The sequence below is a fragment of the Carassius gibelio genome, chromosome B7, assembly GCF_023724105.1.
Source record: "Carassius gibelio isolate Cgi1373 ecotype wild population from Czech Republic chromosome B7, carGib1.2-hapl.c, whole genome shotgun sequence".
Classification (NCBI taxonomy): Eukaryota; Metazoa; Chordata; class Actinopteri; order Cypriniformes; family Cyprinidae; genus Carassius; species Carassius gibelio.
This window is the reverse complement of record NC_068402.1, coordinates 6,614,706-6,633,383: the sequence shown is the minus strand read 5'-3', so window position 1 is coordinate 6,633,383 and position 18,678 is coordinate 6,614,706. Positions and strand designations below refer to the sequence as shown.

The following is an 18,678-nucleotide window of genomic DNA, read 5'->3' as shown; positions in this document are numbered from 1 at the left end:
CGCAAGTGAACATTTCTGATAGTTTGGACCAAACTATAACCTACCTGCATAAAATATAAGAAATTTCATGTTTTGTTTAAATCTAATGAAAAGAAACGTTGCTAGGTCTTAAGGTCTATGCTAATTTATATTTTTATTTGTTTTACAACTGATTACAAAATGTAAAAAAAAAAAGCACTATTATCTCATGGTGCTGATTTTTATTTTAAAATGTAATTTTAATTATTTTTATTTTTAAAATGGTAAATGGTTTGTGTTTGTTAATGGTAAATAGTATGTGTTTCTTTTTTATTTGTTGTTTTCAGAATTACATTAACAATGTACACATGTGAATTACAATACATCTTGAAAAAAAACGACATTCAACGATTAATGAATGTAATATCCTTATTATGCAACATTTATGTATGCATAGCCATGTATGTACATGCAAAATTCTTTCTAATAATAAATAATCAATGATATTAAATTTTGATTTCTAAAGTGGTATAAACCTATCCACATTAACTTGGTGCCACAAAATACATTTATAATAACCGCATTCTGCCCCTTAGAGAGAGAGAGAAAAAACAATACTTCATGTAATGTCTTTTGATTTTTTTATAGTAATTATTTACCGAAGATTAAGTTTCTATTTCTCCGTGAGTTTGTCGAATTCTAAGTGACGTTATGAGCTTCCGAAAATGACGTTGGAGAAGGGGTTGCGTGCACGCGCGCCCGTATGTGTGTGTGTATGCGCGCGTGTGTGTGAAACAGAGCGGAGGTGAAGAAGAGGAGGATGAAGCAGGGAGCGGAGGATGGGAGGAAGAGTGGTGTGAGAGAGAGAGAAAGAGAGAGGCAGGCTGGCTATCAAGGGCTCGTGTGAAGTGTGTATGTCTGGAAGGGGCTTCGATGGGAGTTTTATCGCAGCGCCGAAACAAAGACGCGATTTTTTTCCCATCCGGAGAAACATTGTAGCGGAAACTTTAAACTTTTACCCGCCAGAGCGGCAGCGCCGTGCCGGGTCCCGGCTTTGTCTCGCGACGGGGGGAAGTACGCCAGTACACGCGAGGATATAAAGAACCAGCAGCACTTTTGGATACGCGTTTTTATCCACACAACGAGATAATCCGTGATTATTGTGTTTGTTTAGGAGAGTGAGAGAATGGCGGCCAACATGTACCGAGTTGGAGGTGAGTATTATTGTTAAGGCTAACACTAGCAGCAGGCTCGCGGGGGTTAGCATTAGCATTAGCGCGAGCGGCTGTTTCCGCCTTAGTTACAATGAGCGGAACCCCGTTGCTAAGCGAGCTAGGCTAGTTTGGTCACGGCTGAATTTGGGTTAACTCGAAATTAATTATTTTATAGGCATTTAACTCAACTTTCAAAATCACGTGGATGTGAAAACTTGGATCGGGTCGCAAGCTCGTTCTTTTGTTCTTAGTTTTGGTTCTTTAAGTAATTAGCCGCCGCAAGCAAACGAGCTAATTATAAGAGAACCCTTCCGTTAGTTTATACACCTACGATGCTTTTTACTCACTTTTTCGAGTTTCATTCAAGTTTTTTGTCGTACACGTTGCCTGAACTGTGCCATTCTGTCAAACTCTTGACAGCTCAGTTATAGGGAGTCTCACAGAACGGGATGCAAAGACTTTCACTTTTGTTACCTGTTTGAAAAGGAACGTGGTTTGTTTTTACGGATATTGGATCATTTAAACATTTGGAACTTGATGAACCTAGATTCAGAGTTCGATGAATGGTTCAGAACAGGAAAACGACTTGGGTTGTTCATAAGTGGTACTATAAGTTAACTTATTACATTTGATCACAGTTAAATACAATGCAAAAAAAAATTAAAAACGAACTAGCCAAATATAAAGCATTGTTGTACAGTTCAGAATACGTGAAATAAGGAATAGAAAAACAAAAATACAAGGGCAACAAATATATTAAGGTAAATAAGGAATAAAGTAAAATAAAAATGCATTATTTATAGTTACATACAAGTAAACAATGTCACATAAAAATTCAATATTTATAAAGTTACATAAACTTAAAGAGCTTTAATTGATTATTTTCATATATATATATATATATATATATATATATATATATATTTAGAAGCATTCTAATGTTTAAAAGGGCTTCATAGCCCATTGTGAAATAAACTTCAAAAGGTAATACATAGGGGTTTGCTTTAGTCATTTTTGTCTTTTGCCCCACAAAAAAGTTGTTTAGAAGTAGTAAAAAAAAATGAATAAATAAAAACATAAAACATTTATATATTAAGGTAAAATATCATAAGGTTCTGAATGTAGAGTTTTGTGGGGGTTTTTATTTATTGCTTATGTCCACATAAAGATCCAAAAAGAAAGGGCAATAATAAATTTAAAAAGTTCAGTAGCTTCAACTGTAAGTTTATCTTTGGGTTGTGAATAATTTCTGTGCTCATGCATGTGCCGATGTCATACGATAACATAGGGTGTATTCACACCTGTCTTGTTTGATTCGATTGAATCAAGTTTAAGTTCTCATGTTCGTTTCCTCCTTGGTGGAGGCAGATGTGAGTAATACAGCAATTGCATTTTGGTGCAGGACAAACAACCGTACCAAGACCCAGCTGAAGAGGTGGTCTCGGTCTGGTTCCAAACAAATTCTGCTATGGTTGAATGGAGGAACCAATGAATGAATAACTTTATTCACATGTGTGGTTTTGTCTACGATTTCTGGTTAACTTGCAAAAAAGAGTGGTGTGAAAGCAAACCGCACCAAAAAAAAAAAAATCAACATTGTATTTGGTCCAGACCAAAGCAAGTGAACTAGTGGACTTTTCTGGTGTGAAACTGTGAATACATCTATTTCAAATGCAGTTTTTATTATATGAAGATACCCATCAGACTACTGTACAGTGTCATGCATTCACATCCTTTGTCAGGGAGATGCTCCTCACTGTGCATTCTAATGCAGTTTACCTTATAATGATATTGTATGTACATTAGCATCATCGACTCTAGCATGACATGTGACCATGCGCATTTTAGTGCTTTTATTTTCTTAAATCCCAGAGTTGGCTGTAAATAGGTCACGGTAATCAGGCTGTGTTGCTTTAGCAGATGCAGCTGATTTCTTTATTGCAGTTGCAGATTAAACAGGCAGGGTTTGATGGGACGTTCTTGAGGAAAAACTCACTTATTACACGCTTGTCAAGATGTATTAGAGTTTATGGCTCAAGACTAGGTTTAGAGGAAGGCGAAGTCTGCGTCTGCTCAAAACAGTCGTCTTAAATGTTGTATAAAATTAAGATTCTGGCCGTCATACTATGTAGTAGGATTGTATTGTAATGATGGTTTTTCTTAGATTTTATTGCTCTGTTTGCTAGTGTTTTGGTAGATGCAGTTGCAGGTTTAAGTCATTGAACTTGACCTCCTATTCTGGCCTCGAGCTCTTGCGTCCCTACATTTTATGACTAAATGCTGTTTACCTGTTTGATCAGAGTGTGTTTTTGTCATTGAGCTTCCTAGAATGCATTAGTGACAGGCCGACATCTCACCCAATATCTGCTGAATAGTGCTAGACCGATATATTGCCAGGCTGTATTATTAGACTATATTTGACAATTTTGAGAAAACTGGTATCTGGTATACCAATAACTGTCTCTTCTGCTGTATCTGTATCTGCTTGAAAATTCTGTTTTCTAAATTGATCGTTTTTTTTATGATTTGCCTGAGCGTTTCAATTTTTAAAAATCTATTAATTATCACAACTTGAACTTCTGAGACCTCCCTTTCCATTCATTTAGTCCATATAAACTCCAATTGTTTCTTATAATAGACTGCTACCTCACATTCAAACCTTCTCAATGGATAATACATGGTTTCTGTTTTTATTTTGTAGTGAATCACTGGGATCTGATCATATATGCACAATGCCAAATTCCAGCATCACACAACAACACTTAATATGAAGTGAAGATAATCTGATACGCTCTTCTTGCCAGAGTCCATTGTCTCTTAAACACATTTTTATTAAACTGTGTTGGCTTAAGTTCTTCTATGAAATGATATTACCTGGAGGACACTCTAAAATAAATTCTAAACAAAGTTAATCCTAAACCTATTTTAGAATTTCTATCTAAAGATTTTAAATTGTTCTTTTATACATTTTCAATATGTTACACACCATGAAAACAGCCAAGAGAGCTGGCATGGTGTTAAACAACCAACCAATAGTCTTTTGTAGTGCATTTTAAATGTCAAATTTTAATTTCAGAATTGTTCTCTCGTTTGCAGTCATTAAATTGTATGCATATATTGGCATTATATACCTGTCAGCTCTCTCATACACAGTCTAGATGTGTTTATTGGCAATGGGTTGTTAAATGTCTGTATTGGTTGACCAGTAACATACATGTTGTGTTATCATTGTGTTCTGGTCACTTATCCTCATTTAACTGTTCGTTTGAATGTCGCTGTCCTACTATGCAAAAAGATGGCACAGTGTTCAATAGTTTACTGTTTCAAATGTTACTGTAACAACCCAGATGCGGAGAGTACAGGGAGAGCTGCATCCTCGTGATGCTAAATGAAATGTGCCATGTCAGTAAATTCTCACGGCATGCATGTTTCTATCAGTGAATAAGGCTGTGTGTAAAATCAGATTGTTCTTGCATTGTAAAATAGGGAGTTTTGGAGCAAGTGGGTAATGACGGTTGAGATTAACTTGAAGAACCCATTGTATAATGTAGCTTGGTTTTTATGTTATTTGATTTCCCACATTATATCTTCATCACTGGTCTTTGAACAAACATGAAGCATGCTAAAGGATGAGGGCTTGTCTTCTCTTTTGTGGTGCATTAAGTTCATACAAGGAAAGTGCAACCACATTGTTTGTCAGCAAGAGAGAATTGAAGTGTGTTTCATACCAGCACTATAATTGAGATGGTTTTGGTTCAGTGAAGCTTGCATTGTTTTTCACGGGGTGTTAATTGAGACCTCTAATGAAGATGCATTGAGGATACTTGTCAAGTGATGCAAATAGAAAGCTCAGCTCGCACGCATGTGGGCAAATGTATATATCGGGTGACGTTGTGTGGTCTGTTAAATGAGCATCCTGCTCTGTATGTGCATATACTGCCAGACAGATGATTCATTAAAAACACACACTGACTGCATTTAAGTCAGCATTTTGTAATCCTTTACTCTAGTAGTTGTCAACCATTGTGGGTTTTTTAAATGGCCAGTTCCTACAGGTATCTAGAACAGAGCAGATAGTTCAAGACAAGTTGTACCTTTTATCAGTTCATGCATCATGTGCTCCCATCAAACTAGGGATGTCAACGATTAATTGATGATCAATAAGAGGTCAGTTTAAATAGACTGTAGTATAGGCCCTACTGGAAGTTTTTACTCCTATGAAGAGGATGATCTTTTCCATCAATATGCAAATGCATGTGTAAAGTACAAGCCTAGTTTACATTATAAATAACAGTTTAACATTCAAATACATTGCTAAAATGGAAACATTTGGATTTGTGCCAAATGAGACATGAGCAATAACCTCCAAATAAATCTAGCCAAAGCCGCGCTCGCTCATCCTCGTCTGCACGCATGCACTGTCACAATCTAATGCACTGTATGCCGGATTTTTAAAAACAAATAGGCCTACAGGAACGCAAAAATTCTAAATCTGACATTTTTCTGAACAGGATCCAGCAGCATCAAATGAATTACTGGTCATAATAATCAATGTGAGCAACAGTGTGTTTTGCCGCAGCGGCACCGCCGATGTAAGCCGTTCTCTGCACAGCCATACGCACGCCACAGTTATGTTTGGGATCATTTTATAGTAAATGCCATAATGTCAGTTGAAAACATTGCAATTGTGTTTTAAAATACAACAACAAGCACCATGAAAACATTTAAAGAGTCGCGTTCTGTGGTCTCCGTGCGGGATAGGAGACAGTCAACAAAGTAAAATGACCTCAAATGTATGGCACGCTCTCTTCATTTTATCAAATGATCGTAATCACATATATTCATTTTATTTAAACTAAAACCAATTTAATTCAAGTGAGAAAGCATTTTTGTGTGTGTGTGTGGCTTTAGTACATCCTGTCATGCCGGTGATCGCTTGGCTGTAATAGACGCATTTTGCAGCATTAGGGTTAACGATTAATTTATCGTTAATTTAAATGACGATCGATCATGGATATGATTTGAAAATTGACATCAAGGGAAAAAATTAATACAATTATAAAATTGTTCATTTGTGGACTGTATGGGCTTTTTTTTTTTTTTGCATGTCATGTAGAATATCACAGAAATATTTGGAAACCAGCATTTGCACTGTCTATTCACAGGATGAGCATCTTAAAATGTTCAAAAGAGTATCCTGATTAACCTGAAAAAAAAATTAAACCCTACCTTAGTGATGGCTAAGTAAGCCATAGGTATTTTTCCCTCAATAAGTATAAACGCTTATAGACATTTCTGGTTTGTTTGAGCATCCCAACCATCCCAAGACGGCATTATTAGCTGAATTGATGTAAGTTTGAGAAGTGAATGACTCTGTTTATCCAGAGGATTGTTCAAGAAACTTCTCATACATTGTGTTTAGTGAGGCTAGTAATGCAGAAATTACACATTTCACCTTTAAGTTTAGTTGGTCTGCTATTTTTGTCCATGTCAGTATCTCAAAGCCTCAGCGGATTTCAGGTGTCTCCGAGCACCAGATGCCATGAGCTAACAATACAGCACATCCCTGCTTGAAGAGCAGATGGCTAGACCCTGTATCTCCTTGAGGGAAATTATTGATCCATGCGGCTTAGCCTCTCTTCACTGTCTCTCTGATTGATGAAGCTCATGAACTTGGGAGAGAGACCTCCATTTTGAGTTATCCCTTGCGGCACAGCTTAAGAACATGGCTGAGCAGAGGAGAGAACAGAAAGCGTTAGTCCGATCAAAGATCAACGTTGTCTACCAGAATGAAAGTTGACCAGACCAGAAGAGAGTGATTACATAACTGAAGTGATGTGTTCTGTGTACACATTGTTGACTGTGTGTCATCTCATGTTCTCTCAATATTGACCCATACCATTGCTCGGGTCACCACATATATGGTTTGCGTTATGGAATTTCTGCCCTATAATGATTTGATTGTTCATGTGTTTAGTGATGGACTTCACATTTTTTCTCCACACCTTTGGATTTGAATACAGTACTGCTTAGATTCTGAATGGTCCTACTGATGAAATGTTACTGACCCTGTTTCAGCACTGATCAATAAGGATGCACATTATATTGGTACCATATAATTTATCAGCTAATTTTTTTTTTCCCCAACTTTAATCGATTTTGGGTATTTTGTGCATGCTTATTTTCCCACTTTTATTACGTTTCTTAAATCTGTTCACTTAAACACATCAGTTTAGCTATTGTAAAAAAATTCATAGCCATTTTCACACTGTATATTAAAATGTTGTGACTAAATGTACTATAAATTATTCATAATTCATCAAAGGCCTCCTGTAGCGAATCGATGCATTTTTGTACGAAAAATATTCATATTCAAAATGTAATAATCATTTTAATGTAGTTTGCGCTAGGGCTGTGCAAAAAAAATCAAATGCGATTTTCATGTGCATCTCATCAGTAAAGCCGCTCCTATGATTAATATTAAATCTCCAGCACGTGCTTTCAGATGGAGCGCCATTTACTACATAGTGCCGTAGTTCACTGACAAGCTAAACAAAATCACGTTTATTATCGGCAATTAATCACCTGCCATTTTGAACACCGTTTTGCCTAGCTTGTCAGTGATCCACGGCTCTGTGTAGTAAGTGCCACTCCATCTGAAAGCACGTGCTGGAGATTTACTACTAATCTCAGGAGTGCCTTTACTGATAAGATGCGCATGACAATCGCATTGGATTTTTTTGCACGACCCTAGCTAGCGCCAATAGTTGTACATGGAAGCAGCTCCAAGCTTATGACGAATGAGGTTGGCGCTGCACATGCGCCTGTGTATCATGAAAACCAACGTTTGTTAACAGGAGAAAAGGAAGCAAAGTTTCCTTACTTTAGCAAAGGAAAACCAGCCTGTTCTTGGCTTCTATCAAAATCCTCCAACATTCTTCTTTAGCCCCTTTCACTCTGCGATTCCATAAAATATATGGGAAATTTGTTCCGGCAATTGTTCCCGGGTCGCTAGCTTTTGCCCATTTCACACTGCCAGTGATTACCCGGAATATGTGCGTGCGTTCACACACAACCCGTAAAGGTCCTGTAAAGACACGTGACATCAAGGTGTGACGTGTAATGTACGAGTCGAAAACGCTAGGCATGTTAACTTTCACTGAAGCTGGCGAACGATCTCAGCTTCAGTATGGGAATAACTGATTTCTGCTTCATTACAGTTTGCACTTTTTTTTTTGCCTTCAAAACACTCAGCCCAGATTTTTCATTTTGGTGCATCCCTAGTACATATGTGTGTTTTTTTTTTTAATAGTATATATATATATATATATATATATATATATATATACACACAGAAGAATATTAACATAAAAAAACACAGACAAATTATGATTATTGACACATGATTATGATTATTATATAATAATAATTTACAATTTATAATTTGTTTTTGTCTATTGCAGATTATGTGTATTTTGAAAACTCCTCCAGTAACCCGTATCTGATTCGACGAATAGAAGAACTCAACAAGGTGAGGTTGTCACATGTTAAATTATATTGTCATCATTTTTTATACAAAATGTCATGCTTTCTTCTCCTTTTTTTACTTTATGCAAGCAGATTCCTTTATTGTTGTCGTTTTTTTCCCTTTGTTTATTTTGCTATGAGCTGTTTTTGACCAGTATGACTTGTAGTGCCAATATATCAGCGTACATAATGAATCTGGTGTGTCACTGTTCTTACATCCTAGAGTCGGGCTACCTGTGATTGGGTGGGGCTTTTGATGTCCACCAATCATTTATCATACATCATTAATTGCGTGTGCAGATATTTGAACATTTACACTGAACATGGATGATTGACACATGCCAGCTCTCTGCTTATGCATTGTCACTCATAGCATCGTAACAGACTGTCTCTGTCACCTACTTCCCTCTGTTGTGCATTGCTGATGCTCAGCCATCGTGCTGTTGTCTACTGATTCACACTGGGCTGTTTGAGATGAAGATCCAGCTGAAAGAGACTTACATAATGCTGAGAATGACACAGACATTTTTCCTGGAGCAGGGATTAAAATACTTTATATAACCTCATTTTGAAGGGCTACGAAGCTCAGCAGGATGGCTAAACTAATGGAAGTGGTATCTGTGTTCAATATGTATACGTGTTAGTCAGACTTCAGTGCTGTCTTGAATATACACAACTCTAACCCACACTGTGTTGCATTAATGAGGAAGATGTGGTTTTCATTTCCATATAGAGTAGTTCGTTTTCAATGCTGGAAACTGAGTAGAACTTTAGTTATTAATAGGACTCACAACTTTTTACTTGGCAGCTTAAATATTGGTGCACTTGCATGTAAATTATAGGCAGTATCATTCAGTTCAAGTTTTATTTTAATAGTTATACTTAAATTATGGATTTTTACAAGAACATGACACGAAGACAGTAAGAGCACTTTAAGCACTTACTTTACACACTGTCTGATCTTTTTCTGTGAATGGTCTTTCTAACACAGTTTTTATTTGCATGTCTCCCTAAGACTGCCAATGGAAATGTAGAAGCCAAGGTGGTCTGTCTCTTCAGGCGGAGGGATATATCCACCAACCTGAACACTCTGGCTGATAGCAATGCAAGTAAGTATCTTACTGTTTCAGTCTCCTCTAATTCACTCCTCTTCATCATTAAAGATAAAGATACGGTGCCACTATGTAGATGTAGAAGTTCTCTAAGTTGCATCAATAATGTTTTAAAATTCTAGTAATTTGAGACATTTTCTGCTAGACTTTTATATCAACTGGTTTAATTGGTGTTTCAGACAGTAAGTGTAATCATCACAATTTTTTATTTCTTTGAGGACGGTGTTGGTTTTGTGCACTAAAATGCTATTGATATTCAAATTTGTTTTTTATATATATTTGAGTATCTGTCAATTTCCTGTTGAAAGAACTTAAGTCCTTGAATTATTTTCACCCTGTTGTTGTTCTTCACACATACAGATAATTGTCTTTGTCCATTGTACCACACAATGAGAGGTGTAAATTCTCATTAATAATCTCAACATCGAAAAATGTCTGGAAACCGATGTCCTCCGTTGTGCTCCAATTTGAAAAACATCCTGTGTGAACGCCCTCTGAGAAATGCATCTGATGGCGTTGCTTTGATTAGTCATTCAGACAACCCACTGACTAGTTGATTTTGAAAATGTGTAGCTTTGCACATCCCTAATTATTTGTATAACACCGCTGCAAACATCCCGCATGTCTGATGAAGATTTTTTTTTATCTCTCCTACATGCCTGAGGTAGTGGTTCATTTAAATGTAAATTTTGTGTACGTGAACTGCCATAAAACTGTCATAATGCAGTGCATTTACCTAACCATTCCAGAGTAGGGTCAGGTTTGAGCTGATGAGGTTGCATTGGCATGGGTTGGAGTTAGTATTCAAATCCTTTGCAGTCATGAGAGGTCAGTGTCTGCTTGGCTGGCTGTTTACTACTGAATGTATCCTCTTTGTCATGGCACTCTACAGCACCAGCACTGTCCTGTTACACAAGATCAGGGCTCCCATTTACATCACCTCCTCCCTTCGCTACCTTCTGCCCATCTTCCGCACCCCCCACCCCCAGCTACTCTTTGCGTATCCTCAGCTGCCATCCACCCCGTGCTCTCAGAACAAAAGAGCCTTCATGGGACCCAGCGGGCCACGGTGCTCAAAGGGTTAACACTAGGTTAACACTGTCTGGCTGCTGTCTTTGTCAAGGAGTGAAAGTGTTTATAAATGTATGTATACGTGTGCGTGTTTGGCTTTGAGAATGTGCAGTTATGATGGATTTGTCGTACATGTGTCTTGAGTGCTCGTCTGCTTGTGCATGTGTGAAAGGGAGCTTGTGGCATTTTTTTTTTAAATGCGTACTTGTGCATGGGGGGGGGGGGGGGGGGGGTGTTGCTCAATGGGGGGATGGGCGCCTCAGGTTTATTGCACAGGGTTTCCCAGTAAAGCTGGCAGGGACGCATTGGCCAAGGGGAGAGAAAGGAGGGGGCAGGGCCACCGGGGTGGCAGGAGGGTTTAATGGAAAGAGGTGTGGTTTGATATCCCGCCCTCTTCATTGACAGGGTTTCCTTTGGCTCTGTGCAGGGGTGGAGTCCGGTCAGATCGGCTGATAAAGTCCTGCCAAGTCTCCTCACACGAGCATCTTTTTAAGAAATGTCTCTGTTAGCATTGCAAATTTGTGTTAAAGTCAGAAGTAATGTTTTGGAAATGCATTCAGTTCAAGTCATTTTGTGGTGGACCTGCATTATAATCGTTAACTTCCCTTACAAGTCAACAGTTCTCATGAAGGATATTTAAGTTACTTGTATCTGAATGAGTGTGAAATTGATCACAACCATTACTAATAACCTAAAGTGATGTGTAAACTTAAGATTTGGTGTGTGTGTGTTCTGAGAGGAAGTTGTTTCACCTCAGAATGGTTCACTCTCTCATAGTTGCGCGTGTGTATTTTAGGAGACTTTGAAGAGGAGTCCAAGCAGCCTTCAATGTCGGAACAGCAGAAACACCAGCTCAAGCATAGAGAACTGTTCCTGTCTCGACAGTTTGAGTCTCTCCCGGCCACACACATACGGTAAATACACTCACAGCGCTCACAGACACAAACATCTCTGAATTGAATGGTATAATCCCATCAGAGCTCAGACTGTATATAAGGTAATTGATTTGTAGCCATAGTCTTATTTATACCATGCATGTTCTGTCTTATTGTTTCTCTACAGAGGAAAATGCAACGTCACACTTCTGAATGAAACTGATGTTTTAACTGGCTACCTAGAGAGAGAGGTAAGAGTCCACCTGCAGGACAAGAGCACACTGTGGTTTATCATGGAGTGTCACAAAACTACCACCATCACTAAAGCCATGATTGAGAGATAAGCCATAACATGACAAGTGAATCTCATGAAATCTGTTAAAAGTTCTGGGGTTTTTTTCAGGTGTGAATTTTTTTTTTTTTATGCTTTAATTTCACAAAGCTTGTTCTTAAGAACAGTTTTTAATTGTATTGATGTTTTCATAAGAATTGAAGGGGTCATATGATGCAATTTCAAGTTTTCGTTTCTCTTTGGAGTGTTACAAGCGATTTGAATAAGATCCCTAAAGTTGCAAAGACTGAAGTCTCAAAGCCAAAGAGATATTATTTATAAAAGTTAAGACTTGTCCACACTCTCCTAAAACTCCTAGTTTAAACACTTTTTCAGACAGGCAAGGCATAGAGGAGAAACAATGTACGTTATGTGGAAAATGTGTTTTTTTTAACATTAAACCACATAAACACATTTCATTACACCAAATACACAAAATAGTGTTCTTTTTGTTTGCAACATCATATGACCCCTTTATGATGGTAGATGGTGGAGCCAATTGTCAGCAGTCATTACTCCAGTCTTCTTTCGTGATCCTTCAGAAACATTTCTTATTATCATTGTTGCTACTTCATATTTTTGTGTAAACCATGGTACATTTCACATTATCTGATGAATAAAAATAGCATTATTTGAAACCAAAATCTTTCATAACACTATAAATGCTGAAAGTATAAAAAAAAACTAATCTCAATTTGAACAGTAGTGTATGGTTTTAAATTTCTTTTTTATATTTTAGTTTTTTTTTTTTTTTTTTTTTTTGATTTAAGGCAAAATCTAGTTATTAGACAAGTGAACACCTTTTGTTGGTTTAAAATGATCAAATGGCCAACTGCATGAAGTGTTTGTGTTTTATAATGTGTGTGTTTGTTCTGTAGGACTGCTTCTTCTACTCTCTGGTGTTTGACCCAGTGCAGAAGACTCTGCTGGCTGACCAGGGCGAGATCAGGGTGGGATCCAAATACCAGGCAGAGATCCCTGACAAACTGGCTGAAGGTCAGAAAATATTCATCTCCACGCCTTGGTGTTACAAAATTTTTTTCGTTTTGATGTTTAAAAGAAACTCCATCAATTTTCAAGATGCTCCAGTAGTGGCAATATCAGATGTCTGATGCTGAAACCTCTGCAGTGTTAACAATGTGTCCTTCGCACATGATTCTCATCACAGTATTGCATCAGTACTAAATTCAGCACACATTTTAGGGAGAGGTGTTGGATATTGAATGGCTAATTCAAAACTGATTCACTAATTCAAAACCAATCTTTAATACAATGTTTTCCCCACCCAACACTCATCAGTGGATTTAGACAATCGAGTGCAGGAGAAGCTTGAGACAAAGGTTTGGGATCCTAATAACCAGTTGAAGGATCCCCAGATAGACCAGTTCCTGGTGGTGGCACGGTTAGTATTTCACTCTTTGACTGTCCATCATTGCTGCTTTAAAATAGTTGTCTTCATTAGCATGATGTTAATTCAACTACTATATACCTTTAGGGCTGTTGGCACTTTTGCACGTGCACTAGACTGCAGCAGTTCAATCCGCCAACCCAGTCTGCACATGAGTGCAGCGGCAGCATCTAGAGACATCACGCTGGTGAGAGAATGAAAGCATCCAATCACAATCTCTTCCTTAATTACTCCATAAGAGCGATTCATTCACTGCCACCTCACTGAGTTTGAATGCACATTAGATATTCACACTGTCCCGTCTACCTGTAGTTCCACGCCATGGACACTCTGCAGAAGAACGGCTATGATCTCGCCAAGGCCATGTCGACACTGGTGCCTCAGGGTGGCCCGGTGCTGTGCAGGGACGAGATGGAAGAGTGGAGCGCCTCTGAAGCCATGCTGTTTGAGGAGGCTCTGGAGAAATACGGCAAAGACTTCAATGACATTCGCCAAGACTTTGTGAGTTTGAAACGCCGTACTTGAGCATGTGCTTTCATACACAACTGCACTATTTGGGAAAGCTCCGAAGATTTAAATGAATGTATTTGTTGTCATGCAGTTGCCCTGGAAGTCATTAGCTAGTGTGGTCCAGTTCTACTACATGTGGAAGACTACTGATCGTTACATCCAGCAGGTAACAAACTTTTTTTTTTAAACCTAAGTTTATCTTGATATGTGAACATTTATGCATGCATACGAATGTTTTTTAAACCATGTTTATTCCCCAGAAAAGACTAAAGGCAGCAGAGGCTGACAGCAAGCTGAAGCAGGTGTACATCCCCACCTAGTGAGTATCTAGTGGCACTGCACCTTTTTTTTATATGAATTCAAGTGGCACTTTCCAAATAAAAACATCAAATCGGTGTCCATTAATAAAGGGCCTAATCTTTCTCTCTCTCTTTTTTTTTTTTTTCAAAAGATTACGTTTTTCAGGCTGATTGAGTGTCTCAGGCTCATCACACTGACTGCATTTATTTGATTATAAATATTTATTTAGTGAAATATTATTACAATTTAAAATAAGTATTCTATCTGAATATATTGGAAAATGTAACTTTTTTCGCAGATGGTAAAGCTGAAGTTTTAGCAGCCATTATTGTAGTCTTGATCCTTCAGAAATCATTAGAATATGCTGATCTGCTTCTCATTTCTTCTCCGTGTTGAAAACAACTGCTCAATATTTTTGTCAAAACTGTGATAATTATTTTAAGATCTTTTGATGCATAGAAGTTCAGAAGAACAATAACAGTGTTCTGTAACAATATAAAAATCTCTACTGTCAATTTTGAGCAATGCTTCCTTGAATGAAAACATTTTTATTTATTTTTTTACTGACCCCAGTTTTCTCAATAACACTATATTAGCACAGAATGAAAAGTAGCTATTTATCTAGTCTGTTGTTTGTATACATTTGTTAGATTAAGATATTTTTAACTTTTCAAAATGTTGTCCTTTCCTTCAGCACCAAACCCAACCCCAACCAGATCAATGCACCTGGAAGTAAACCTGGCATGAATGGAGCCACTGGCTACCAGAAAGGCCTCAGTTGTGAAAGTTGCCACAGTGAGTGAACTCAAGTATTTAAATAGAAACTCAATTATTCCTCTGCATTATAATGTATGCATTGATCTGTGTGACAGCTGCTCAGTCCCAGCAGTGGTACGCATGGGGACCTCCCAACATGCAGTGCCGACTATGTTCATCCTGTTGGATTTACTGGAAGAAGTATGGTGGTCTTAAGACCCCTACTCAACTAGAGGGTGCAACAAGAACTGGCTCAGTATGTAAACCCTGTGTTTGTTTGTTTTTTTATGTACCTGTTTACTGTATTTTAAAATATCTAATGCATACAAAAATCAACAGTGAGAAATTTTGTTGGTTTCATTCGTATATTGTATATTCAGTTGTATATCTTTCCAATAGGATGCAGCTCCACGTGGTCACATGACTCGCCAGGAGGTTCAGGGCATGTCCCCGTTTACCAGCAGCGCAGGGAGAGCTAAACTTCTGGCTAAAAATCGGCAGACCTTCATCCTGCAGACCACTAAACTCACTCGAATCGCCCGTCGGGTGTGCCAGGACATCCTGCAGTCCCGCCGAGCAGCTCGACGCCCCTACGCTTCCATCAATGCCAATGCTGTCAAAGCAGAGTGTGAGTATTCAACTGCTAACACACAAACTTGTTTTCTCCCTCAATTTTTATGCAGTAGCATAAACGTGTTTTTTATCTCAAGATTTTTTTGACTGTTTCTTTTTCTCTTTTTAGGTATGATAAGACTTCCTAAAGCAGCAAAGAGTGCTGTGAAGAACCGCCTTATTCCTCGACCATCCCTCATCAGTATAGTTAAAGAATTGGGTATGGCTTCAGTCTTGAATCAAAACCAAAATAGGGATCGAAAACTATTTTGACATGGGGGAAAAATGAACTTGTATTGTCTTTATTGATGAGACATAAGTCAACTGTTTGGCATAATGTTATATTTGAAAGCGGATCATTTGGAGTGATTGTGATTGTTTTAATCTTCAGCTGTTCAAGCTCCTTTGAAACTCAAAGCCCCTCGAGGTGCTCCAACCCCTATCAACCGTAACCAGGTTAACCAGCCTCGGAGCGCGTCCGCCCTACTGGGCAAGAGGCCCTTCGACAATGTGAGTATCACATACAAAGACACATTAACCTTCCCGCAGGTAGAAAACAGTGTACACAGATCTAAGCACTCTCATTGGCTGCAGGCTGGAGGTAATTCTTTGTCCACCAATGGAAGACCGTTCGCATTGGGAATAAGAGCAGCCACCCAGTCTGTCATTAAGAGGCAGAAGGTCAGTCAAGGAGATGCTCCGAACCCAGTGGTGTTTGTGGCTACAAAAGACACCAGGTAAGTTTCCAAAACATCCCATCCACATGTTGTTGTTTTTTTTTTGCAATTTCCTGAGACTAATTCCACGTATATGTGGTTTACAGAGCCCTGAGGAAACACCTCACTCAGGCCGAGATGAGGCGGGTGGCCAGAAAACCACACCTCCCGGTCAGAATCAAACTTCCTGTGCCGCCCCGGCCACTTCCCATACCCATCATACCCTCCAGCACCAGCGAGCCAATCGTGTTGGAGGACTGAGCGATGTTCCAGTAGACCACATCCATTGCCAGAGCATGTTATACCCGCCATCTTTATTCCTCGTCTTCTGTTGTCCCCCCAGATCCCATACGCACACCACGCTCACGTGCTCGGGATGATGACATACCGCTTACTCTTACACCAGCATACACCACTCTTCATTGCGTTTTACTCCCAGTGTTATAGTTTAAGGGTTCGGTGCCCTGCTGTCCCGTTGCTTTTTTAAATTGCAAATCCTTTTAACTGTGTAATTGAAAGCAAATCATGTTCATTCTAAGATGGTGGAAAAGCACACTTTATTTTTCTCCAGTTCTGTCGTTATTTGTATAAATATTAACAGGATTTTCAAGAGTTTGATTCTTGCGTGTATGGAAAGTGGGATTTAATGTGTGAGGGAGTACGTGGTCTTTTTACCGTCATTTTCTTAATTTCTTAGGTTGCTTATGTTAAAAACATAAATCACCCTTTTTCATGCTTTATAGACAAATAAATGATTGCGCTTGCTCATTTTATTTCAGCCAGTACTTGTGGTTCCAGCCTTTCAGGCCTAGCTGAATTGTGGAAAGATGGTGTCATGAAATGCATTGCAGCAAAAGTATCGCTTGCTTTACAGCAGATCTGCAGTCGAGTTGGTGTTTATTGATAGCGACCTGGTTTCTCAAACTTTTTTTTTTTTTTTTTTTTTTTGTGATCATGAATCCAAATCTCCTGCAGTGTAGCTACTCCAGTCAGTGATATTTGAAGGTCCTGTAGGTCTTAGTATGAAACCACGTTTGATGACTTAGGAAGGCTTCTGGTTGTAGTTAAGTGTTGAAGGTGTTCATGAATGTAAGGCGAATCTTGGTTTGAGGTGGTTGGATGTCGCAATCAGTTTGGCCTGTTTTGTACCTCAATAATTGAGCCTTTTCCATATGACATCATGAACAAAGCCATAAAAGTTTGTTTTCCATGTCTGTTCTTTTTCCAAACATGTTAACGCACTCGCATTTGTGTTGTAAAGGTCTTGTGGGCTACTGGGAAGCTATTGTTAGCAGTTGTAGATAATGAGAGGGAAGAGATGTTTTTCTAGTAATGACTCGATTATAGGCTGATATTGATGCATATTTCCCCCTCAGGTTTTTTTTTTTTTTTTTTTTTTGTGTGTAAACTGGATCCAGTGAGATGGAAAAAAAAATGTTTTGGAGTTTTCTTAGACATGGCTCAACTATAGGCTGATATTGATGCATATTTTTGCCTTATGATTAAGCTTTTTCTTTTTGAGCTGAACGGTTGGGCTCTTTTGACAGACTTCCTGGCTTGTTGAGATTAGTCAACACAAAATTTCATTGTAAATCGTTCCCCCGATTAGGGGTTTTGTAATGTTTCTTAAACAAATGGAGCGTGCACTGCACACTAAAGAACACCAATAAATGTTAACATGTCCCCTTTTAATTGTCACCCGTTTTTTATGAAGTGGGTTCGTTACCCCACAATGTTTTGGCAAAGCTTGGAAAATAAAAAAAGGGAAAGAAAAAAAAACGTTAACATTGATCTCCATTGTGGGATATAGTTTGGGGAGGGAAGACTGGTTGATTTTAGGGTTTGATTCAAGGATGTGAAGGATTTCAGTTTTGTATATCAATGAGAAATATCTTTCAACTCACAACTCAAACTTTTTTTTTTTTAATATTCCAGTGTCTCTGTATCCTTTAATGTATCTTGTGATAAGAAAATAAAGATCTTTTGTTTGTGGTCCTGATCAGACAGTGTTTCATGTTTCTTTAGAGCAGCTACAAGGGTAATGATTTATTTACACTTGCAGTGGATTTTATTCATGGTAGACACCATATTTGTTTTATGGGGGGTTTTTTGTGAATGAAAATGAGGCTGTAAAGTGTGAATGTCTGGTTGGTTTTACAGTTTTGTAAATTTGGAGGATTTAGTCAATGTAACATTGAAAATGCATATTTCCAAATAAATGCAATTGCCTCATTTTCATTCATAAAAAAATTAATCTGATGTCAAATAAAGACCTGCCAATGAATGAA

At 38.2% G+C, this 18,678-nt stretch overlaps 1 protein-coding gene across 1 annotated transcript; it reads left to right on the top strand.

The window, feature by feature from the left end:
- The first annotated feature begins 730 nt into the window (after positions 1–730).
- Positions 731–18,389, top strand: mta2 (metastasis associated 1 family, member 2). The gene is made up of 18 exons (XM_052560498.1): positions 731–1,172; positions 8,636–8,703; positions 9,715–9,808; positions 11,679–11,796; positions 11,945–12,008; positions 12,967–13,084; positions 13,388–13,490; positions 13,584–13,683; positions 13,809–13,997; positions 14,098–14,172; positions 14,267–14,325; positions 15,001–15,101; positions 15,179–15,318; positions 15,462–15,690; positions 15,805–15,894; positions 16,066–16,184; positions 16,269–16,411; positions 16,498–18,389. The coding sequence occupies exons 1-18, from the start codon at positions 1,145–1,147 to the stop codon at positions 16,649–16,651; spliced, it is 1,992 nt and encodes a 663-aa protein (XP_052416458.1). The 5' UTR covers positions 731–1,144; the 3' UTR covers positions 16,652–18,389.
- Positions 18,390–18,678: the final 289 nt, after the last annotated feature.

Coding starts and splice junctions, on each gene's coding strand:
- mta2 (XM_052560498.1), top strand. CDS start 1,145: ATGGCGGCCAACATGTACCGAGTTGGAG. Junction 15,102..15,178: donor CAGTTGTGAAAGTTGCCACA/GTGAGTGAACTC, acceptor TCTGTGTGACAG/CTGCTCAGTCCCAGCAGTGG. Junction 15,895..16,065: donor CAGTATAGTTAAAGAATTGG/GTATGGCTTCAG, acceptor TTTAATCTTCAG/CTGTTCAAGCTCCTTTGAAA.